Below are 25,520 nucleotides of genomic sequence, written 5' to 3' on the forward strand. Positions count from 1 at the left end.
ATGTTGACTGGAGAGTGCACCAGCACCAAGGAAGGCCAGCCATCGCCTCGCAAAGTTGATATTTGCATCGATAAGCGAGGCCTGTGTTATTCTGCATGTGTACGCTACATATCTGCACTGTCCTCTACCTTGCGAAAAGAGTGACCGTAACACTCCGAGTTGCACCTCACGAGTGTCACATTTAGTCGTAGATCTACTGAAGGCCACCTGGAGTAACATGCAGACCCGGGTAGGTATGCGTGAGATTGAAAGGAGAGAAGTACGTCATCTTTCTGTGATTGATGGACTCCTGATGGAAGGTTGTGACCGAGGACCCGGAAGTCAAAACATTTATTTTATACCTGGGCAGGGGGGAAGGTGTTCGTGCAGCGAGCTAAATAACTCACACAATAGGCTGAGGGCTGTAGCAGGATGAACATTGGTGTTTATAATAAAGGTAACATTATGGATAGAATCTTTGGGGATGTGGTGTGTGCACGTTGTGAAGATGAAAAAAAGGGACTTGAAAAAAAAAAAAAGTAATAAACTACCGATGAAGAAAGAGATGTAGATGAACCTAATGAAATGAGTGAAGTGGGATGACATTGAAGATCTGGTGAAGGTGACTGTGAAATAGAAACAAGGAAAGAACTGCGTCATCTTCCTGTGCTGGGTGGACTTCTTGAGCAAGCCAGTGACCAGACACGCAGAAACCAGTGCGTTTATTTTATGCCTAAGTGACGAAGAGCTGTTCCTTGAGCGTGTTCCATCACTGTACTGTATTAAGATAGAGGACAGAAATGAGGAGGAAGAGATGAAGAATAATGTTGCATGTAACGAAGAAAGAAATACGATTGAAATCCATGATAAGGAAGCAGAAGAAATGCAGGAGAACTATGAGGGATTTATTGAAACCAGCGCAGGGAGAAGTGAACGCAAAGATTGGAATAAACGCTTGACAGATGACAAGGATAAGATAAAATGTACAATGAGTGGGAAAGTGTAAAATGGTCATTGTTAGGATAAGACTAAAAGGTGCTTCAGTATATTATGATGGGTGACATGAGATTGCAAGACGAGAATAAGGAGAAGACGCATAACCCATCCCTCTCACGTTGGCATGACCTGCATAAAGCAAAAAATAAATTTTCAAGGCGCGTATTGCCAATTCAGGTGGCTGCGTTCGTCGTCTGGAATCGCACATTCTATAAGTGAACGAGGAGGGCGAGTGCTGAGGCGGCGGCACTGACCTCCGCGATGCCGACCCCACTGAGAGACGTACATAAATACCGACACTAATATTGGGAAACACTTGCAAGTGAAGAAATGTGCTTGCGTGGTATTAGTCCGCGGATCAGGAAAATTATATACGATAGTCTGAAAGGAAAAAATGCGTCGGCTTCCAAACTGAACGTAATACCGATAAAGCGGACATGACGCCATAAGAACATAAGAAAATAAGGGAAGCTGCAAGAAGCCATCAAGCCTACACGTGGCTGTCCTGAATGAAACACACCTCTCTACCACCGCGCCTCTCACCCCTAGTAGGACATGTGTCGAACTGTCATCACCGTGGTGGCGTCGTGCTGCCGTGTCGCTCATTGCTGCGAGGACAGAGTCGAATACGCTGCCCAGTCAGCAGACTCACCGCACGACGCACAGGCTGCCGAATGTCCGCTGAACCCAGTAGGCCAAGATTCTCCGGGTGACAGCGGCACCAGGGAAACACACAGATGTGTTATTTTATTTTATTTTATTTTATTTTTCTAGCGTGATTTGTGTCTTGCCTTAGTGGAAAATGGTATGCAAGTATCAAAAGTGTGCACTTCTTTTCCGCCAGACAGCTTCCCTCTGACAGCTTGTGGCTGAGAAAATTTGTGACCAAATGTTGATAATTTCTGTAATATACGAGCTTATATGAATGAAACTATGGCATGACTAATACTCCTTGATTATCAGTTTTCCTGCAGAGCTCAGTGCATTCCAGGCAGTCAGGTTTTAATCACCGTGTCAAACACTACCATTGATTAGATCATGTCATCTCTATCCTCATTAGATATCCACAGCCTTTCAGCTTCCGGGCAAGGATACGGCGTGGTCAGTTATCCATTCCCGACCTTCTATACCAGCACCAAAACTTCCGTCTATTACGCCACAGCAGTACATTTCGTCCATCCCGCTAACTCCCAGGATAGACTCACAGGGTCCCTCTTTTTATGTCATGCTTTGATTTATTGCCCATCGCAGCTTTCTTTGCTCGGGCAACGCTCGGCACTTGCTGTGTAGACGCGTTTTTATTTATGATGATGATGATGATGATGAATATTATTATTATTATTATTATTATTATCATCATCATCAGTTTAATAGTAGTAATAATAATAGTGTGTGTGTGTGTGTGTGTGTGTGTGTGTGTGTGTGTGTGTGTGTGTGTGTGTGTGTGTACACACACACACACACACACACACACACACACACAGTATAAAAATAGATAAATAAAATAAATAATTAATTAATTAATTGATTAATAATAATAATAATAATAATAATAATAATAATAATAATAATAATAATAATAATAATAATAATATTATTATTATTATTATTATTATTATTATTATTATTATTATTATTATTATTATTATTATTATTATTATTATTATTATTATCACACACACACACACACACACACACACACACACACACACACACACACACACACACACACACACACACATACACATACAGTATAATGCTCACTTCTTAAAACTCACAACCATGACTCGTGTTTTCATTGTTTTCCTTCCTCCCCATTTTTCCCCCGCATGCACTTTATGCCTCAAGTGAGCTACATAGTACATGCTAAATCACATCACGCAGAAATGCAGGGCTGGCAGACCATCCGTGGTTTCTGAGAAGTGCTTGTCTGCTTCTCTACTTGTCCGTCTGCCTGTACATGTCTGTCTATCTGTCCTCGACTTACGCTCGGCCTCTTCTGCACATTCCCATCCTTGCTAAGTCTATTTCCCCTACAAGTGGCGGTGGCAGGGGTCAGAGAAGGCGTTATTTTGGTTGATTGTGTTACGTGTGGCCTGTGGTTGTGTGGCGGCCAGCGGAGGTCCAGCGGGCAGCAGCGGGATGGTTTTGTGGGAAGGGGAAAGAGACGGGTGTAAGGGAAGGAGGATCCACCGCGCGATACCGTCTTGCCTGACAAATAGGGTTGTCTTTTGTTGAATTTTATCTCTCTCTTCACTTCCTCGAGACGGCGGCGGCGGCGGCGGCGGCGGCATCTTAAGTTTGTGGTGTCGCCGTACAGAAAGAAGGAGAAGGAGAAAGAATAAGAAAAGGAGCAGGAGGAGGAAAAGAAAGAGGTGGATGAGCAACAGAAGGAAGAAGAAAATAAGATCTTGGAGACTCTCTCTCTCTCTCTCTCTCTCTCTCTCTCTCTCTCTCTCTCTCTCTCTCTCTCTCTCTCTCTCTCTCTCTCTCTCTCTTGATTCATTATTTAAACTAGACGTGTTTTTACTGTGTGTCTCCAAGTGACGTGTATGTGTGTGTGTGTGTGTGTGTGTGGAACGAGAATATTGGTGATAGTCGAGAGGACGTTGATAATGGTAACAAGACGAGGACGGAGACAGGGTAAATGGTTGTTGTTGTTGTTGTTGTTGGTGTTGTTGTTGTAATTATTATTATTATTTTTATTATTATTATCATTATTATTATTATTATTATTATTATTATTATTATTATTATTATTATTATTATTATAAGTAATAGCAGTAGTAGTAGTAGTAGTAGTAGTAGTAGTAGTTGTTGTTGTTGTTGTTGTTGTTGTTTTTGTCGTTGTTATTGTAATAGTTGTAGCAGTAGTGGTGGTGGTGATGGTGCTGTTGTTGTTGTTACTGGCTGCGGTATTGTTGTTGTTGTTATTATTATTATTATTGTTATTATTATTATTATTATTATTAGTAGTAGTAGTAGTAGTAGTAGTAGTAGTAGTAATTGATGTTGTTGTTGTTGTTGTTGTAATAGTAATAGTAGTAGTGGTGGTGGTACTGTTGTTGTTGTTGTTGTTGTTGTTGTAATAGTAATAGTAGTAGTGGTGGTGGTACTGTTGTTGTTGTTGTTGTTGTTACTGGCTGTGGTATTGTTGTTGGTGGCGGTATTGTTGCTCACTGAAGAATAGAGCATCATTGGCTATTCTTCCACCAAAAGTGCTGAACTTTGGCCACTAAATAAAGTGAAAGAGGTCAACACACCACCGCCAGACCTCACCATGGATCTATTTACTCCCTATCCTCGCCTCTCTCTCTCTGTCTCTCTCTCTCTCTCTCTCTCTCTCTCTCTCTCTCTCTCTCTCTCTCTCTCTCTCTCTCTCTCTCTCTCTCGAAAGAAAGAAAGAAAGAAAGAAAGAAAGAAAGAAAAAAAATAAGAAGTGTTTGAAAGATCTCTTTTGGCACACACACACACACACACACAAGTGGAAGACAAGGCGTAGTTCGACCCCCACAAACGCCAGGAGCAGTCCGCGAGCTCTACCTTGTTTCTGGGTTAGGGCCTCCGCTCTGTTGATAGTCGGCGATGTTGACGCAGCCCGGCAGAGTCTATTTGGACGCGGGATTGCGAAAGGCTATATAGAAGGTGAGGCCGGTAAGGGACGAAAAGGAAAATAATAAAGACATAATTACACCGATTCCGCGAAGGCTTCGTTTTAGCGACGGGAAAGACACGGCGGTGGACAGTGAAGGGATAATGGGCGAGGCTGCTTGTCACCACTGTGGATGGAGTGTGAGAGTTTTGGTGGAGCAGATGTTAGGAGTGCTGACGTCAAGGAGTGGTGACTGAAGTATCGGAAGGAGGAACAGGAAGCGTGGTGGTCATACTGAAGGGAGAGTGACGTGTTATGACAAAGCGAAGGAAATATAATATACCTAGTGTGATTTTTCCGCGTATGATCAAGAGCCGGAGGGGAAATGTTGAGGTGATTTTGAGGAAACGTAAGGCATTCTCTGGAAAAATGACGCTATGAAGGTAAAGAAAATAGAGAAAAGAAATGCATGTTGACACAAAGTATTTGCTGTTTTGCGGCCAGCAGTGTATGATTCATAACTGTCACGCTTCACTTATACCCACTTCCTTATTACTATGTATACGTCTTATGATGGTGTGTGTGTGTGTGTGTGTGTGTGTGTGTGTGTGTGTGTGTCATTTTTGTTCACTTGTTCTTTTGTTCATGAATTGATTTGTTGTGCGCGTTATCTATTTATTTCTTTATTCATGGACTATTAGTCTGTTTATTTATTAATTCATGTGTTTGTAATGTGACATGGGAGAAAATAGGTACCTAATTTGCTGGGCGTCTCGAACACCTACTACTCCCAAATCACAGAGTGATGGCTACCTCGTCGTCTGCGTCACGAGCGAAGTCTGCCCCTGGGAATGGTTTCTGCGGTGAATAGATTGTCCTTCATATAAACTGAAAATATTGCTATTAAACCGTTTTTTTTGCATCCAACTCATTGTTTTGGTTTTCGTTAGATGATCGTCTTGCCATTCTCTCTCTCTCTCTCTCTCTCAGTGAAATTTCAGAAGATTGTAATTGAAGATTTTTATTACTTTTCTGTTGTTCTATATTTCTATCTTCATGGCTCTTTGATCACTGGCACAGAGTCTAGATATGATTACAAAAATTTCGTTCATTTGTCCTCAGCTTCCATGCCACTCATCCTTAGTTGTCACTCTTGCCATCTCTCTCTATCAAGGAAGACAATATCTGTCCATCCAGCACCACTACTTAAATCTGTAATATTTCATGCAAATTCTAAGGATATTGAAGCTCAGTTGATAAAGGTTTATCTTTATTAACAATAGGTGTTTGATGCAAAGAGGTGAATGATGTATGGGAAGTAAACTCATTTTGAGCAAGCTTGAAAAAAAATATCATTTGGAAAAAATACAAAATTATTTTATTTGTAACATCACATGTGCAGCAGCCATATTCTCTTATACTCTCATATCATCCTCACATTAAATTAACTATAATACATGTAGAAACTTCCATGACCTCATTTAGATACGTTGATTGAGGATGAGGACACTTTACTCACAGTGTCCAAACTCATGCACTTACACGTGCATGTTGTGACTGGGCACTCACTGTGTTCCCTGAAAAATTTTAAGTGTTGTAATGTATAACAAGACTGATATATATGAAACAGGTACTTGGAAAGGAATATATAATGATACATACTAGAAGTTGACAGTCTCTAAGTAAAAAAGAGAATACTATTTGTTTAGCAGTCTCATTTAAGAAGGGGGTGATCAGCTTGGTATAAAAATTAATATAGAGATTGTTATGTCCATAAGCCTTAAGGGTCAAAACTTATCTTATTTATTATGCCCTCCTCTTATTAATGTTCTTTTAGTAATGATTTTGGGACTTAATGGTCTTGTCTGTCTGGGCTCAGAGAGAGAGAGAGAGAGAGAGAGAGAGAGAGAGAGAGAGAGAGAGAGAGAGAGAGAGAGAGAGAGAGAGAGAGAGAGAGAGAGAGAGAGAGAGAGAGAGAGAGAGAGTTTAGGATGAAGCACGTGTGTGTGTGTGTGTGTGTGTGTGTGTGTGTGTGTGTGTGTGTGTGTGTGTGTGTGTGTGTGTGTGTGTGTGTGTGTGTGTGTGTGTGTGTGTGTGTGTGTGTGTGTGTGTGTGTGTGTGCGCTAGTGATGTATCAGACAATAAATTTTGGAGATCCACGGATGTGGATGCTGAGCTGGGTTTGAATTTCTCATAAACTGCGGTTGCAGATAAGACTGCAATGTTAAAATGTCGATATTTGCAGATGCGGATGTGGTTGTGGATTTCTTTTATCTCCATACCTGTGGTTGTGGATGCAGATAATTTTCATGTATATGATAGTAATATAAAGTGTGCCATTTCTGCCACACAAAGATCCAGAGGAAAGAAAGAGAAAAGAGAAAAAAGATAAAAATAAATAAAATAAATAAATAAATAAGTGAATAGAAAAAAAAGTATATATATATATATATATATATATATATATATATATATATATATATATATATATATATATATATATATATATATATATATATATATATATATATATAAAGAATGTAGAGGTAACTAAGCTGGGGCCATACTGTGGGCAATGAAATGGAGGGAGTAGAAGTGGGAAGAGGGTGGATGGAGGAAGGACCAAAAGGAGCAAGGGATGGGAAAAGGGAAGTACTTAATCTCCAATACTTCCTCTCTCCCTCTAATTCTTCACTCACTCCTCACCCTTCCTGTTTATATTTATCTTTTCTACTTTCTCCCTGTACTTCTATTCTCCTCTTTCACCCTTCCTCAACTTCCTTGCCCAAGTACTCTCCTTCCTCGTTATGAACTCCTTTCCTCCCTCCCCTCCACAGTGTGTCCCTTCCTCCCCCTGTTCCTTTCCTCATCTTTCCTTGTGGATGATATTTTTACTGTGGATGCTCCATGGATGCATATGCAGAGTGGATATCCAATACATCAATAGTGTGTGTGTGTGTGTGTGTGTGTGTGTGTGTGTGTGTGTGTGTGTGTGTGTGTGTGTGTGTGTGTGTGTGTGTGTGTGTACTCCTTGTTGTGGTTGATATAATATCAGTGTGTGTGAGGGGGGAGTGGGATGTCAAAATAATCCTTTAGCAAACATGTTCCATGGCACTTACTTGAACCACTCCATGAGGTGATGGGCATGTCCTCCGTGACGGCAGGTCTGGCACCAAGTGAACCATGATGAGAAATGGCTAAGCTTCCTCCTGCTGGTAGATGCAGAGGCTGGGCCTTCCCCAGTATCCTCTTGCACTGAGGTCTTTTGAGTGGTGCTGTCCCATCCTGAGGGTGTCCCCATGTGCACCAGACACAGGGAGCACCGAGGGAGTGGTTTGCGACAATTGGGACATGCCTGCATCTGTGTAAGGTACAGATTGGTGTCATGGATCTCTTAAAATAATATAATTGATGTTTCTCTTGTTCAGACCCTTGACTTGGTATCTAAAAACAAGTTCAGCAAAAAGGCTGACAATGAATGGTTTTACTTCCAACAAAATTTTGTATTAATAATTAACCAGTTTATTTATAACTGCTTTGTTTATTTCCTAGGATGTGATCTAGATAATTTCTGGTCCCTCTGAGGAATACATTTACATGTACATATAAGAAGGTATAATTCCTAGCCTATGACTTCTGACAGGAAGCAGTCATAACTCCTCAACTTAATACAGTGTCTATTTGCTGCAAGGTAAACTGAAGCATCAAGATGAAATAAGACAAACCTATTTTAGTCTTTCATGAATACACTTGCCACAAAACAACAACAACACATCAAATGTTATTATGCTTCCACAAGTTGGTAACATTATTAGTTAAAATGGCAGTCATTACAATTTACATTTTATAAAAAACAAAGTAGGATCTCAGCATCTGATGTGGCATTTCATAAAGATGTTCAATGATTTTACCTTTGACTTGTTGGAGGAACCTGTGCCAAACCGTGCATAAGGATTCCTGGGTCGTCCTGCAGCCTGTATGTACGGAGTAATACCCTTCTTGCAAAAGTTACAGGTAATATAGATATGTTGAGGTGGCCTCTCAGCATGTTTGTTCTCATTCATGATGACATCTAGCTGTGCTCGTTCATTCCAGAGACATAGACTGTCTAACAGGTTCCTATAGCTGTTGAAGAATGTTAGTTGCTCTTTATTCTTTTTATCATCAATACATCCCCAGCAATAAGTATTATTCAGGACTGCAAACTGCACCAGTGCAGATTTATCTATTTTCATTTTAAAACTTTGAAAGTTTTTTTTTTCAATGAAAGAACTGCATTTTGATATAAATATGAAATACCTATGTATCAATATTATTTATAGGTATGAACAATGGTTTTTGACATGTTTAGCATGGTCACTCTTCTGCTAGACATCTCTCACCAGAAGTTAAGAGTATTAAGAAGCACATTTTCAAGTTGTGTACAGGCATTCATCCACCATAAAGATGTGCTACTTGCAACCTTGATGTACTTAATGCAGACAAAAGAACTAAAAACGATTATATCAGTAACTGAGCTCAAAGTAAATTCCCCAAATGTACATCTTGCATGTGTAAAAAATAATAGTGGCATTGAAAGCAACAGCCACAAAACACACAACTTTTACTAAGGAAGAAATGGTAGCACACACTGCACCTCTACTCACCTCTGCACCCAATGTGCCAAACGGGAGTCTTTGGCAATGGCATGTTGTAGAGTGTGGATAGTAACCAGAGCCACAGTCTGCACATCCCCAGTCAGATCAACATAACGCTGCAGCAGGTCTATCCCCTCTGAACACAGACCTGTCAAGGATGTAATAATGGTGTCATTCTCTCTCTCTCTCTCTCTCTCTCTCTCTCTCTCTCTCTCTCTCTCTCTCTCTCTCTCTCTCTCTCTCTCTCTCTCTCTCTCTCTCTCTCTCTCTCTCTCTCTCTCCACAGACTCACAGTACCTTGGATTTCAAGATGTTCATAAGTGGCTAAGATATTATGCAGTGTCATGTTCCAAGATAATGTGCAGACAACAAATCAATGGATGAAAACATCCTCATTATATATGTTCAACTTAAACATTTTAATTTTCATTCCGTGCTTAGCCACCATAAGAGAAAATTAAGTGTCTATATTGCAGCTGGGATGGTTGTGATTACTTCGGTGGATGACTGGGTTTTCATTTTTACTATTTTCTAACTTACTGAACTGGTGTTCTAATCTTTCATATAAAAGGAAAAACAAACTTGACAGTAATAATGATAATGATCAGCATGACGAAGTGTTCAAGGCCACACACCTGTCAGCAAGATGCCATCCAAGTTCCCCTCTTCTGTGAGCCTTGTGTTCAGCTTCTCCAGGTAGTCCATGAGGCGTACATCACTCAGGTAAGAGCAAGCAAAGGCCACGCGATCCTGAATTGCCATCTCTGCCTCTCCCTGCAACCAACAACACAACCATCAACTCTACAGTACAGTCCTTATAACAGGACTTTACTTTAGACTGCCAGTTGCCTCCCCTTCATTCTAATTTTAAAAATCATCCCTGACCTTCTTGCAACATAAAAGCAGGACAAAAAAAAAGTAAATAAATAAATAAGAAATAAAAAATAAATAATAATTTTTGGAAGAAAAATGAGACCAACAGATTAAACAGGACATAGAGCATTCATATCATTCAAACCCTAGAACTAAAATTCATCCCTGCGTGTTCACAGAAATGTTGCTACATCACTACACTCTGATTTCATTCAGTACCAGCTGTAATAAACCAGGACTCCACTCACCAGCACAGGATCAAAGGAGTCTGCATCATCAGTGAGGAAGGCAAACATGGCCCGCAGGTAAGGGTCAGTCAGCTGGGAGCGCAGGCTGATGCAGGTCTCCCTCCAGAGGGCCTTCCTCTCCTCTGTGTATCCTGAAGAAACACTAAGATACTTGGTGCATGCTCAACAGTCAACATCCACATGACATTTATGTACAATGAAGCTACATAAACTGTATGCACCTATATGACTCAAACACTTTTCATATTTATACTTTCCTAAGCCTTTATACTTTGAATCAGAATTCCTGGTTAACTCCAGAACTTAAAACTTTTTCCATTTACTTAAGGAAATTAATTCTCATCACTGAATACTGTACCAGCAAGAGCCATTGCAGTTGAATTAAGTTCTGGTAACTTCCTGCTGGCAGCCCCTCGTTGTAAGATTTGTACTGCTTCTTTTATGCGCTGATTGAAAACTGCAGCTGCAGCAGCTCGTGTATGACTGCCTGCTGCTTCTAGTTGAGCCAAGAAGCTTCCCAGAAGACTTTCATTCTCAAAGCCCCACGAACACAGCTCCAGGGCACGGCTGCGCTCCTCACTCCTAAATGTGTATGTGAGACTTTAAAATTATTTCTTCCTTAACCAAAGTTAGTAATTAATGCAAGGACAATTCACATATGACATCATATCTAATCCCAAAAACCAGAAATATGTATTTTTTATACTATTGTTCAAATCAATCCTTCATCTGTGACTTGCATGTTAAAAAATATATAACTTAAATTTTAAACAAGGTAAAGTTTTCAGCAAATCTAGTTTTGACAATTCACAATATTTAACCTAAACTTTATAAATATTTCATAATCCCTTTTCCTATCTTGTTTTCCAAAGATCAAGATTATTAGTATCTTGGTGAAAAAGACATTTGTTACAAGTTTTGCTGCACTAGATAGTGGTGGACTTTTCTCCATTTTTCATGTCTTCAAACACAGAAATGTCTCCAATATTAGTTCCTCCTAAAATTCTTTAACATTCCTTCTCTCCCAGGTCTCAAAATCCAAGTCAAAGCAAAAAACATGAAAATGGCGTACTGTTCATATTTTAAAGTACGACAAAATTACTTACCGGAATACTTTGGCAAACTGCTGCTTTTGGCCTTCTTGTCCAATCCAGGGACGGTTAATGACATCAGAATTCAAGTTGCCAGCAGTCAAGAGACTCCTGCAATTCCCAATATATGGGTTTAATATACTTAGCAAGTTGAAATTTCTTAGACAATATATTCAAATCCTACTCTCAAAGTTATAGCTTTAATCAGGACAAGTGTGATGAGTGGACAAAGAGATGTTAGACTTAAGCAGTGGCTACCTGAGCCATTCTCTTTCAAGGGGAATCTGAAAAAGGGAGATATTGAAGGAAAGTAGGTGAGCAGATATTTGTGCAATACATGACTTCAGCAAAAGAACAAATAAAAGGTAAATAACAAAATGTTATATTGTATCTGTAATGTAATACAGTACTCACCAGACTCCATGGTACCTATATGGGACTCCTCCTGGCAGCTTGAAATTACCAGTAGTGGCCAGACCTTTGGCTGCATCAAGCCATGTCCACAAATTGCGAAGGGATATATCACCTGCGACCTCTCCATTCATAGCCAAGTTATCCACCTGATTGAAGAGAACACCTGAACCTCAAAGGCTTGTCACATACATTTACAAATTAAGCAAGCCACTGTACTCATGGAATATTTATTACAAACACTTGCTATCATGTACAACTATAAACAGCTAGATAAGTGATATCCGAGTCATGACACTAAAAAAAAAACACATCTGATAATTCTCCTGCCATAACCGGATATAGGATTAGAATTATAAATTTTAATGCCCTACAAAATAATAAAAATGGAGTGAGATGCCTAATTACAAATGAAATATTGGTGGCAATGTAGAAGTTGAAACATTCTTGAATGTTAGAAACAATGATCCTCAACTCACTGTAAAAATCAATTACACTGTATAGCTAACCTCAATGTTTGCTTATGTACTGTTTCCTCTTGGGTGAAGTCAGACCAACTAATTTGGATCCTTGTTCTGTATGGCCCAAATTTCTACATGATCCTCTACAATTCATCTGAGTGCACAAATGCCAGCATACAAATTAACACACACACACACACACACACATGCACACACTTTAAATTTTTTTTTTCCATACTTACATAGAGACCATATTTCTTCTGTGCACGTATCATGATAGCTGTGAGAACATCATCATAATGTGCATACACAGGATGCGTACAGTCCACCTGTTGGAGGGTCTTCTTGCCATTGGTCCAGACAAGAGCACTTGTGGCTGACCAGTTCAGGGTGATCCTCTCTTGCACACTGTAGTCCACAAGCTTCCCTAGACAGAGCAGTGGCAATATTAGTACTCAAGTGCAAATCAAAAGTAAGTCACTGGACTTTTTACCTTAACAAAACACATCATGATCACATTGACAATATAAATACAAAGCACCTGTGTATGAGGCAGTGAGAAGCCTGTTTTCATGTGTTGGGTGCCAAGAAAAGGCTGAAATGAAAGTGGAAGCATCAGGTGTGATGGAGCGGGTTATAACAGCAGGCTCCTGGTCTTCTCCACCTGCTGTGTAGTGAAGGATGTCATGGAGTCGGATTGTAGAGCTGTCTCGACACAGTGATGCCACCAATCCAACTCTGCAGGAGACAGCATAGTCAAAGGCAGAAAAGTCTTAACCACAAAAGAAAATGTATAAGGGAGAGGTGAGAAATGAATTGTATATTTGCAGAACTTAAAAAATAGGTACATATTACTGTAAGGATGAAGCATGATAAACATTTTGTATTTGAAGCAGTGTCAGTTTGTGGGGCAAAGGAATAGAAAAATTAAACAAATTCAAATAATTATGTCACTATGTGAGTTACCATTAAGTAACAAAATGTCCTTTGTAAAATAGAAATGGCCTTCCAAAATGATGATGATGAAAATGATAGTAGTGATGACAGGTATGTTAGAGCAACAATATGAAGAATCTCACCGTGAGGGGCACCAGGAAAGTTTAGTGACAGGTTTACTAGCATCCAGGTTCAGCACTGGCCGCTCAATGTTACGTAGATCCCATATGGATACCTGCAACATCAATTAACATTAAAGTTTCATAGCACTAATGTATTATTTCTTTTCTTTTTCAGCAATCTGTTCAAATAAAACAAAACAAGATAAAAATTTTGATAAAACTAGAAATTATTCTACTAATGCAGAGTAACTTGAAAGAATACACTAAATAAGACATAAAAATATTCATGTGAAGCAGCTGAGACGTTTGGTTCATACCAAGAGATGTTGGCAAAAAATTATGGAATATTCACTTGAGGCAACAGACCTGGAGGAAGCCAGGGATGAGATGTAAAGATGCAGTCAAGAGACTTTGGAGAGGACTGACATGCCAGAAATGGACTAACTTAGAAGAGACAATACACTAAAAGACAGAAGAGAAAGGAGGAAAAGGCTGGATTGACACAAAGAATTTCAAACTGGAAGTCAAAATGAGCAAGAAAAATAAGACTCAAAGCAGAATAAAACCATAACAACAACTCAAGTTCAACAGTATTTATTAAAAAAATTTACTTGCCTGATTCTCAAAAAAGGAGGCAAATCTGTGTTGATTGTGGATATCAGTACAGATCCCATACACCGCCTTTGTGTTGGTGGAAGCACACATCTTGTTCTCTGTAAGGAGTCTCAGCTATGGCCATGGTACCACCTAACTCATACTTCTGATGTGAAACTTATGCATGCTTTAGAAATTTATACATTAAATGTTACTTTACTTATGTACTTTAGTTGCTTTCAAGAGTTCACAAAGACTGAAGGAAAAGCAAGTTGTATCTCATGAAGTAAGTCACTGAAAGTTTTACCCTTCAAAGACAACAATAGTGCAGGAAGTCTGTCCTTCTCTCAATTGAATTATATAACAAAATTATATTAGTAAGATAATCCAGCAGCAAGAGCAGCCAAAACCTCTGTAACTGAATCAATGTGGTGTTTTATGATGACAATGAGTAAAAGTAAAATAAAAACAATGATGAACTGAGTTAAACAGAATGCATGTGTTATGATAAAGTCTGGTAGGAGAAGAACATACCTCTGAGATCAAATAATCTGATTTGCTTGTTGTTCATGCCAGCCATCAGTGTTCTGGCTGTGTGTAGGGAGAAGGCCACACTGTGTGCTGTCTCTGCATTCCCATACTCCATCAACGGCTTCAGCACATCTCTGCATCAAAATATCACACCTCAGTTTGGTATGAAAATCATAAAAGAACCAGTATAATAAATATTGTTTAATTAAGTAAATCAATTATAATAACAATAAGAATCTGTACAATCTATATATTTATCTATCTCCTTCTGACACCTCACTCCCTTAAGAAGCATAAAAGAATAGTCACAACAGAACATCTATTTTTCTCTATCCTCACATTCCCTACATACTTATTCGATTCTTTACTATAACCTTTTTCATGTATGTACTCCTAAAAGGAGAGGAAGGTCAGTTGGAAGGATAGAAGAACAGGATAAATGTCATATGTGAAAACAATGTGCTAAAGAAAATGGAGTGCTTGAACAAGCAAGATGGGGTGTTTAGTTAGGGAGGGGTGAAAGCTCTTCTGCTGCAGCCATCTCCTTGGGGGATACTCCCAAATGGTCATCAACAGACTAAAGTAAAAAACACACACACACACACACACACAAACACACACAAACACACACACAGAAAAGTGAGCCACTCTTTCAATATAAACACAACTAACCCTGAGATGGAGTTCCTTTGTTCGAAAGTGTATGAGGGAGCCAGCCCAGGCCGCGACACATCACACACAACAACTGAATGGTCAGTGCGCACCTTGTCCAGACCGGCTGCCAGCAGCTGTGGCTCCTGACTTGACCACGCCAGTGAGTTGACTGGACGGGCATGCTTGGGATCTAGGAGAATGGTAGGTACCATCAAGACCATGTTAAGATACTTGCAACATACAGGACACTTCATCATTATCATCAGAATGGATAGGTGTGGGAAAAGTCAGTGCAATTAATTCTTTACAAATATGGAAGAATTTTAGCATAACTTTAATAAAATTTAACTCTTCACTGTTCTTCAGAAAAGCATATCACAAATTCAACAAATGTTATTCACAATATTTGTGAAATTCAAAATACCATCAAAACATTATCAACCCAATGCTGGATATATGAAATCTTTATTAATTTCTTTCTTTTCTTTGTTATTTTGTAAGTGTTGCTTGAATTACATAATTTACAGTGCATGTGCTTGGTCAGAATACATCCATTACAATGATCATGTTCCTATTGTACATTTGGCTCAAATATTTCCTATCCTAAAGCCTGAGTCCTCTGACTTGCTCCATGCCTAATGTGACTGATGATAGTACAAGTATGACAGAAGTATCACATGACAACATAGTTGCTTCAATATGGCTATTTGTCATGCAATGTACAAGGAGGTATCAGACAGACACAAACATCCAAATTACATGAACTTTACCGATACTGAGATGAAGAGAAAATAAGTTCAACAACCAAAATGTCATTTCATTGTTTCAGCAAACTCTTCATGAAAGTGATGGTCAAGTATATTCTGGAAAAAAAAATTTTCAAGGTTGCACTATATACTCGTACATGCAATGTAACACTGAAGCCTTACAAATTATCAACACTTACTGAACTCTTTGCCCTTAATGCCACGTGGGTCAGCTAATTTGCTGAAGTTGGTGATGGCCACCTTGCCATTGGCCTGACCCACTGCCAGTAACTGGTGGGTGGGGTCGCTCTCCACAGCAGGGCACCACGACACACACTTGATGTACTGGATGTCATTGTTGGTGGCCAGTAGGGATGCCACTGAATGGGAACTTAAGCGTACCCCTGAAAACAATTGTGCAGTCATTTAAAAGTAGCTTCTAAATAAACACAAGAATATGCTTACTCTTTAAAAAGTAAAAATATACCGGTGAGATGCTATTGTGTTTATCTTCATTATGTGAGAAGCTACTTGCCCACTAACCAAGAGTGTAGTATGGCTGCCATGTTACCATTATTATCTACTTTCCTAATGTTATCCTTGGTGTCAATTCACAGGATATTCTCAGAAGGGTAGATGTGTGAATAACAAGGATGCTTGGATGTCATCCTAACCAGAGGAACTGCTGCCTGTGAGGATGACTAGACCATTCTGATATACAAGCATAAGGAACCAATCCCTGTTTCAACTGAAATCTACAGAAACAAACTCAATGAAAGTCAGCTCATGGTTACTTTGGAGAGGAAAAAATAACCCTACTCAACATTATATTTTTACTATAGTCCCACCACTCTAAAACCAAGGTTTGGATGGGGTCAGCATGGGGATTCCCCTGCCTGCAGCATGGCCATGCTTCCTAAATCAATGATATGTAATTGCTGTGATATATGTAAAAGAAATCACAGATATGTAAATGTATACTACCACTGCAATTTAAAATAAATATTTTAGTATATCAAAGAAAAACAAACTTAATATGCAAAGAGTACTTATACAGCAACAAAGAAATGTGGCATACTTATTTTTACAGCATTGCTGAAAAAACAACATTGTTTTTGCAGCCTTCCTCTGTAGTTCTAAAATGAGTAAATAGTGAAACAATTATGTTCATAATACAAATGGAAGGAATGTCAGTATAATACAGTAAAATCCCTCTCATCTGGCAGCTTCAAGTATCCGGCACATTTTTTCCCGAGCCTTAAAATCAATCAAAAATCAATGTGTACTTTTAAAATCAATTAAAATTCCCACGCGAGGCATACTTTGTCCTCTCGCCACCAGAGCGCACTGCTTTGCGCTACCCGTGGCCCACTGCACTGTGTTTACTCAGTGACTCAGTCCCGCGTGTGCACTGTTTATCGCCTGACGCCTTCATCATGCCTAAAGTTGTAGAAAAGAGGAAGCGTGTTGTGCTTACACTTAAGCAGCTGATCAGATCAGCTGCTGATTAAGATCAGCTGATCTTTGTTATGGTAAGATGCGTGAGTGTAGGGTGGTGATTGTGGACATAATTTCACTTCTATTCAAGTATCCAGCATGTCAGCGGTCCCGTTGATGCCGGATAAGAGGGATTTTACTGTATGTGTTTTTTTTCATAGTAAAGATAAATCTGTTAAAGTCCCAGTGAGTGGCAACACTTAGACCTACATACCCAGCCTTTATGACTCATGAGTCATGTGTCACTTGTGTGACCTGGGATGGGTTGGGTGCTTCTGCCACTCACTTGCCATGGTGCAGGTATAAAGTCAAAATTTTGATATGTACTGTACATTGCAATCAAAAACTATAACCAGCATGCAAGAAAATATAAATAATATGAAAGAGAGAGAGAGAGAGAGAGAGAGAGAGAGAGAGAGAGAGAGAGAGAGAGAGTACTATTGAGAATCATACAGTCAATCAATATCTCACTCACTTCATAAAATTTATGTGGTGTTCTCACACACACACACACACACACACACACACACACACACACACACACACACACATACTCAGGTCAGGTCAGGGCACAATGAAGCCTAATGGTGTCAGGCCATCATTTACCAACCAGAGCAGAGGAAACATGGCAATGCTGTGGGTAGGGAAATCCTGGATTTGACTCCACCCGAACCTTGATTTCAGAGTGAAGGGACTATAATACTTACTTTCATTTCTTGTCACAGGTATATCAATACTACAACAGAACTATTGTTACATTCAGTCACAACTGCAGCTCTTACTTTTCTTAGTAAAGAGAGTGAGAAAATTCTGATTAATGACAACACAATTTGGACAAAATTTTTCTTATAGACTTTTCCTGAAGAGAATTTTTGGTCAGAGCAAAGCATCAGTCATGTCAACAAGAGGGAAATTAGAAATATAAAAGGTATGCAAAATTGGATCACTACATCTTAATGTATAGACTGAAGATCCACATAACCCATGAACTGCAAGACTCACGTGGTGGCTGGACTGTCTCTGAGGGCAGAGCATCCTGCACCTGGTAAAGCTGCAGGTCAGTGCCCCAGGTGAGGAACTGGTCAGGGGCAGCTGGTGACCACTGGACATCCACCCGCACACTGCTCATGGTCAAGGTTGCCTGCTGGGCACACTACGCATGGTGCCGCAGAGGATGGAGACAGCACCTGATGGACACAGGTATGTGCTTCTTGGAATCACAATGACCTCTCCTACTGTCTTGTCATTTTCATTGTTGGACTGGTAGGTTGTATTTGAACCTGAAGAATCTGTTTGAATTTTATTCATTAATATTTCCTTGGCTCCTTAAAATATATTTGGAGAGCTGACTAATTATGAAATGACTAAATGAACATACATCTAACTTATATTTTTATCCTGTGTAACCAACTTGTTAACCTTGTACATATAAGTTTATATGAATATTAGAGACAATGGAACAATGTAATGTCTATGTGAACTAAAGGCTCTGATAACACTCAGTGTCCCAAGGAAACTTTATCGTAAATGACTTGCCACTTAAAGGAGTCATTCAGATGAGATGATTTTTACATGGAGCTTTTTTTTTTTTCAATCCAATTAAAAAAAACCCACTAAGATGCCAGTCCCTGAACAGGGTTCAAAGAGGTATTAAAAATTTGAAGGATAAGTGTCTTGAAACCTCCCTCATGAAGGAATTAAAGTCATAGGAAGGTGGAAATATAGAAGCAAGCAGGGAGTTCCAGAGTTTAACAGAGAAAGGGATGAATGATTGAGAATAATGGCTAACTCTTGCATTAGAGAGGTGGACAGAATAGGGATAAGAGAAAGTCATGTGCAGTAAAACTGCAGGAGGAGGGGAGGCATGCAGTTAACAAGATCAGTTAGCATGAAAATAGCAGAAGATAACTAAAGATGCAACATTGCAGGGATGAGAAAGAAGCTGAAGACAGTCAGTTAGAGGAGAGGAGTTGATGAGATGAAAAGCTTTTGATTCCACCCTGTCTAAAAGAGCAGTATGAGTGGAAACTGCCCAGACATGTAAAGCATACTCTATACGTGGATGGATAAGCAGCTGGGGTGTTGAGAAAAACTGGTAGAGACATCTCAGAACACCTAAACTCATAGAACCTGTTTTACCTAGAGATGAGATGTGAAGTTTCCAGTTCCAGTCAAGATTATAAGAAAAGGACAGACTGAGGATGTTCAGTGTAGAAGAGAGGGGCAGTTGAGTGTCACAGATGAAGAGGTGATAGTTGTCTGGAAGGTTACGTTGAGTTGATAGATGGAGGAATTGAGTTTTTGAGGCATTGAACAATAGCAAGTTCGCTCTGCCCCAATCAGAAATTTTAGAGATCAGAAGTCAGGTGTTCTTTGGCTTCCCTTAGATTAGTGAGATTTTCCCTTAGATTATATAGATTTTGATTATTGAATACTCTATGTATTCTTTCCAACACTAAATGAAAATTTAATATTAGTATGGAATCTTAGTTGCTAAATATTTTGTTGGGCAAATACAGAAGCCAAAGTGACTAGGGTGAAGGAGCAAGAGTGACTAGGGTGAAGGAGCCAGAGTGATTAGGGTAAGGAGCTAGAGTGATTACAGAGGAAGGCCACAGTGACTAGGACAGGAGTGGGAAAATGCTGAAATAACATTAGAATTTTCATCTGAGGGTTAGCTTCGATTAGGCCTAAATTAATTCAATTCATTAACTTCATTGCTGACCACGACTTGAAAAAACTTCACATTTTGCCAAGAAATAAACAGTCAGTGTATGAAATTGGTAGGCTACGCTTATTTCAATAATACCCATGTAAAGACCTGGAAGCATCCATAATCGTGCAGGAAAAACGTAGCAGAGGTAAGAAATATTCATGAATGAGGAAGAAGCTAAAATTGTGCAGGTCGTTTTCAGATGTAGGGATTCAATAATGGGATAGGCGTCAATACTGTAGAATGACTTGGCAGAAATTTTACAATTATCCTTGCAGAGGTGTTACGCCGGAGCCAAAACAAAACACTCCTACACTGCTCAATGAAAAAAAAAAATGTTTTAGCAATTTTAGCAAGCCGTCTTCCCTGGAAATTACATAATACACAAGCACTAATATCAGAACAACAAAAAGTAACAAAAATATTACCCTCTTCTCTCTTAGCAGTGCCTGGCAGCTCCTGTTTATGTTGTGGGCAGGGGAGAGCCTCGCCTCTGCTCCCCGCACGCGCCCCAGTCAGCTGAGTGATAAGTCTTTGCTACGGTTCCTGCTGCTAACGCCCATGGCTGCCTGTTCACACTGTCTTCCTTTTTGTCTTTCTTCCCCAGCTTCAACTACAGTGCAGACTACAACCTCTATATCAGCATTATAAGGCCAAGTGTTCTTTCAAAAGTGCTTCTGACGCATATATAATTAGATAAATTAAGAGCTATAAAAATATATAGTTTAGAATAGAAAAAAAAAATAAGAACAATGATCAAGAATTTACCCAAACAGCATAATTGACGTAGACATCAAGCAACTAAAAACACACTGATCTCACAGCTAAAAACAGCACACAGTGGCTGCCAAATACACAAGCGATCATTATTATAGATTTTTTTTTTTTAAACATAGTATTGGTCACATGCCAATGGTGAATAGATAAAAGCTAATTTAATCATCGATCTCAATTACAATTCTCATAGAAAAGAGGAAAACACAAGGCCACTCTTTCCTTAGTCTCCCCACAAAGTCGCCCTGCCCCTGTTCTCTCTCATGCACCCAAGAGACCACTTTCTGTAACAGGAATTGTAAACACAAGGTGGAGTCAGGAAGGAATCCTGTTGACAGTAAGTAATGTGTATTTGTCACTTTATACGCTGAATGTGTTGTATCAGTGGGCTACGGAAACATGGAAGAAAGCCCAATCAACTCTTGCATGTATGGAGTGGACGACTGCAGCCTTGGCATATTCTCGTATGTCCCTCAGTGGTGAGATGCAGTCACCATTAGTACTGACAGACCGACATAGCACTGAAGGCAGTCATCTGCTACTGAGGATTTGTGTTTTGAAATGTGGAAATGAAGCGGTGCACAAGTTTTGGTAAAACTGGAATTTCATACAGTATTTTTTTTTTTATCTATTTTTTATATATATATTATTTATTTATTTATTTATCTATTTATTTATATTTATTTAAGATATTTGTGTATCAGGTAATTAATTATTATTATATACATTTTTTAGTAATTTACTAGACTCCTTTCCTGGCCTTATTACTTGTTTATTCTCTTCCATTCTTTCGCATATAGCTTTAGCAACACCCAAAATGTAAATATAAGGTAAGAGCAGTGTTCCTGCCCTTAAGTGGTAGGTCCAGATGGTGGCTTGTCCCCCACCCACAGTAACGGTAGGTTAGGTAATGCTAGGTTAGATTAGTGTCCCTAATTAAGGATAGTTCACTCTGCAGTTAGGTTAGGTAATGTTGTGTATAAAAGTCTACAGCGACTAATCTAACCTAAAATTACTTAAAATAACTTAATCTATTTGGGGGACTTCACTCCACCTGGACCCCCCTTAAGGATGGGAGCACTTCTCCTTGGCCTTATATTTATGTTTTAGGTGTATCCAAAAGAATGGAAGAGAATAGACCAGTAATAAAGCCAGGAAAGGACTGTAGACAATCACCATTTTTTAATAAACTACAACTTTGGGATCGTAACACATGTGCTTTCTCATTGAAGAACCACAACCCTGTGAAGAACCCAACCTTGGAAATACCCTATCTATTCTTAATATTTATAATAATTGATGGAGTAAGAAGAAAAAAACATAAGTGGGTCATGCCTTATTTTCATGCGTTAATCAGTGTTATGAGGTAAAATTGATTAGTATTTTGTTAACATACCTATTTACTTGAAATTGTATTGCCCAAAATGATCTACCAACATTCAGTGTTTTGTAATTTCCAGGTGCAAAATGCGGCGTCGGGCAGGAGTTGGTGCCATACAGCGGCAGAAGATCCAGCAGGATAAATTCAAAGAGAAAGGAAGTGAAATACAGGAAAACCAACTGGAACAGGTATAGACTTTGATTCATACATTGTATTTATTATTTGATCCTCATTATATCATTAGGAAGGTGATAGACAGGTTTCATGTATACATGTAACAGTGTTTGTCACTAAGTGCCAGCATGATGACAGCACAGTCAAGTGCAGCGTGTTTATGAATTCTTTTGCTTTTTAGGTCTTTATCAAGACTTGATCCATGTTCTCCATGGTCTGCCCACCAGCACTTTATTTTTTTTTTACTTAAAGATATTTAACATATCCTTTCTCTCAGTGAATAAATCAGTACATACAATCTGCCCATTATTATTGTTTGCCTAATGCTCTTAATCCCATGTCTGTTTCCTAATTCCTCACTGCTTGGCTATACTCACAGTAACAATGTACACTCACCTTGCTGTGTTCTTTTCAGTATATTGCAGTATCTTGAATGAGTCAGGTTTAAATACCATAAAAAATGTAACTTTTAAACTTTTAAACTTTTTAAAGTTTACATTTTGAGTGTTAGGAAGACCGTTCCATTTTTAAAAGTGTAGATTAACTTTTGAATTCCTTTCCCTTCACCCCCTCCCCCCTCCCTTATTCAGTGTGGATGAATGTTAGATTGAATGTAAAGTTTTCTGTAAATGTTGGAAAGGATCAGAGATCAGTCTTGAAGCTAATTTTATTATAGTTTGTGAGGCTTTGTCATGTGATCTTGTAATGACTCATGTCTTGAAATACTGATAATCATCTAAAGAGCTAGCAGCAGTAAAATGTGGTCAAGGATTGAATAGCTGTTGGTCAAGGATAGAGTTTTCTACTTTATTCAACTTTTTTATTTATTTTTTTTTATATATTTTATTTTATTTTTTACATAAAGACTTACAGTGGGAGTAGTATAACTAGATGACAAATATGAATCTTGTCACTCTGCTAGTTTTCTTGTACGTATTATGTATAGAATTGTCATGACTAATTCTCATGGGGCACATCTGGGTTCCTAATTCACTTCTTTTTCATAGGCAACCACTGGAAGAACTAAAGTATAATAGATTATATTAATGAGCTTATCTTTTTCTTCTAGATGACCCTTCAGATGGAAAAGTTTCGAGAGCATTTGGAAGATTTTGCAGCAAAACACAAAAATGAGATTAAGAAAAATCCTCAGTTCAGGAAACAGTTCCAGGAGATGTGTGCCTCCATTGGAGTTGACCCGCTAGCATCAGGCAAAGGTAAGCACAGTCATTACAAGGTATTAATCATCTGAAGTCTGTTGATTCCTTGATTGCAGCTGGAGTCTAAGATGTGTGTTTCAGGTTGTGACTGACTGAATAACAGTTTGAAGTAGCCTCTCACCTGCTTAGCCAAAAACTGGCCTCTCCACACAACAAGTTTTACTTTTGTTTCCTGTAATTCACTTATTTCACATATATGAATCAATCGTCTTGTGATATGAATTTCTGTAATATGATTTTCATCCAACACAATCTAAAAATGCAGAACAAAAGTCTCTTCTTATACAACCAAGATCCACTCTTAGTGTCACTTTTCGCACCTCTTGGGGGAATCACTCAGCACTAATAGAACTGGAAGACTTGCGAGTCACTTATTTGAACAGAACAGCTCTTTTCACTGACAAGTTGTATTAAGTCATCCTTTCAAATAATTTGCATCATGAGTGAGTAAATGAGAAGCTGGAGGGAAGATAGTGATTAGTACGGTTCCTAAGATAAATGAGTCAACCATTCACATTGTATTTTTTATGTCAAAACTTAACCTGTAATAGGCTCAAAAAGGGACTTTAGGTGTGGGTGCAAGAGCCCTTGTAATGTAATATTTCTTTAAAGTAAGTCATCATTAGACAGTAAAAATTTAATGGACTAGATTCATGCTGGTAAAGTTTAATTTGACTAAAAATATAGTATATGATGCACGTTAAAAGGACGAGCTTTAAATGTTTGTTCAAAAGGACTGGGCTTTAAATGTTTGTTCCTCTTCTCATTTGGTGGCAATTGTTTCATTGGATTAACAAAGTACTGTAAATGAAAACTGTGATGTGACCTGTCGGGAAAGTTCTGAACATGAAAGTCTTTCCAGGTTGTGGATATAATGGAAAAGAGGGGCTGTAGAAATTTATTTTAAGATTATTTGGTAGCACTGAATAAAAGTTTTTTTTTCTGCAGTGTATGACTGCGTCCCTCTCTGTGATGCAAAATAGCTGTTGTCCAGTGCTTCTTTATATAAAATTTGTCAAGTCCATTGAGTTTATGTGAAAATTTTCAATCACACACCACAGTTTTTATTCAGGGTAACTTGTCTTTTCAATGGAAAATCAGCATAGAACAAAAAGTGGTGTAAACATTTATAGTCAGTTTTTTTTATTCACATTATTGTTTACTTTTTTGTCAAACTGACGTTTTTCAACACCTCTAATGATTATTAATCATTTCAGAGATAAAAAAAGTATTACTCAAAATAAGTGAGCTACTAATAATAGAAGTAAAACTTCTGGCATGAAATGGCCATTTCTAGGTTAAGCAGAAGACAGGTTGATTCAGGCTGCTTTTCAAACAGTGACCACAGTACAAAAGCAATCTAGGCTCCAGTTGTAAGCTAGGAAGGATGTATAGTATGGCTACCATCTTCTCAAACTTGTCTGGTTTGAGTTGCAGCCAGTGCAGATAACTCATGCATCAAACTGTATCTAGTTAACCCCAGCCTTTAGTTTTCAAGGCATGATTTAGTTACCTTTGGTTCATGTGTGTCCCTTATTTTCTGAAAATAGTGTAAGTTTTTGAGCAGTGATTTTGTTTTATGGAGCTGTGTGGAGGAGAAGAGAATTTTGTTTTCATTGTGCTCATTGGTGCAGTTCTGCTTGTCTGTTGTGTCATTTGTTGCCATAAACACAGCACTACTGTGTACAAGTATGTAACTGAGGGAACTTGCTATCTTTGTAAGAATTCTGGTTTTTACATATCTTGAAAGAAGGCACCAAAGGAAAGACATCAATGAAATATTGTTATAATGATAAAAGTTGAAGTATTCCAAATTTGAAAAGTAAATTTTTGAGCTCCATGTCCTAATCAATTTATGCAAAACATATATAGTTCTTACCTTCTTGGTTG

At 38.7% G+C, this 25,520-nt stretch overlaps 2 protein-coding genes across 3 annotated transcripts in view; one reads left to right on the forward strand and one right to left on the reverse strand.

Moving 5' to 3' along the window:
- Positions 1–5,824: 5,824 nt before the first annotated feature.
- On the reverse strand, positions 5,825–20,672 carry LOC135101974 (GATOR2 complex protein MIOS-A-like). Of its 2 annotated transcripts, none has more exons than XM_064006501.1 (18): positions 20,510–20,672; positions 18,371–18,657; positions 16,072–16,275; positions 15,144–15,315; positions 14,475–14,605; positions 13,962–14,059; positions 13,368–13,459; positions 12,830–13,026; positions 12,531–12,715; positions 11,831–11,976; positions 11,432–11,527; positions 10,684–10,907; positions 10,326–10,456; positions 9,840–9,978; positions 9,214–9,352; positions 8,479–8,692; positions 7,687–7,928; positions 5,825–6,144 (listed from the first exon to the last, which is right to left on the reverse strand). In XM_064006501.1, the coding sequence occupies exons 2-18, from the start codon at positions 18,495–18,497 to the stop codon at positions 6,045–6,047; spliced, it is 2,637 nt and encodes an 878-aa protein (XP_063862571.1). In that variant the 5' UTR covers positions 18,498–18,657; positions 20,510–20,672; the 3' UTR covers positions 5,825–6,044. The 2 variants fall into 2 exon arrangements, with proteins under 2 accessions (XP_063862571.1, XP_063862572.1); XM_064006502.1 differs by having other exon boundaries at positions 18,371–18,555; positions 20,510–20,662.
- Positions 20,673–21,038: 366 nt separating this feature from the next.
- Positions 21,039–25,520, forward strand: part of LOC135101976 (vacuolar-sorting protein SNF8-like) — a 31,758-nt gene continuing 27,276 nt past the window's right edge. Inside the window, exons 1-3 of the mRNA XM_064006508.1 lie at positions 21,039–21,192; positions 22,316–22,424; positions 23,480–23,627. Coding sequence (XP_063862578.1) covers positions 22,323–22,424; positions 23,480–23,627 — 250 coding nt within the window. The 5' untranslated portion in view covers positions 21,039–21,192; positions 22,316–22,322. The remainder of the gene's footprint in view (positions 21,193–22,315; positions 22,425–23,479; positions 23,628–25,520) is intronic.

The sequence above is a fragment of the Scylla paramamosain genome, chromosome 7, assembly GCF_035594125.1.
Source record: "Scylla paramamosain isolate STU-SP2022 chromosome 7, ASM3559412v1, whole genome shotgun sequence".
Taxonomy (NCBI): Eukaryota; Metazoa; Arthropoda; class Malacostraca; order Decapoda; family Portunidae; genus Scylla; species Scylla paramamosain.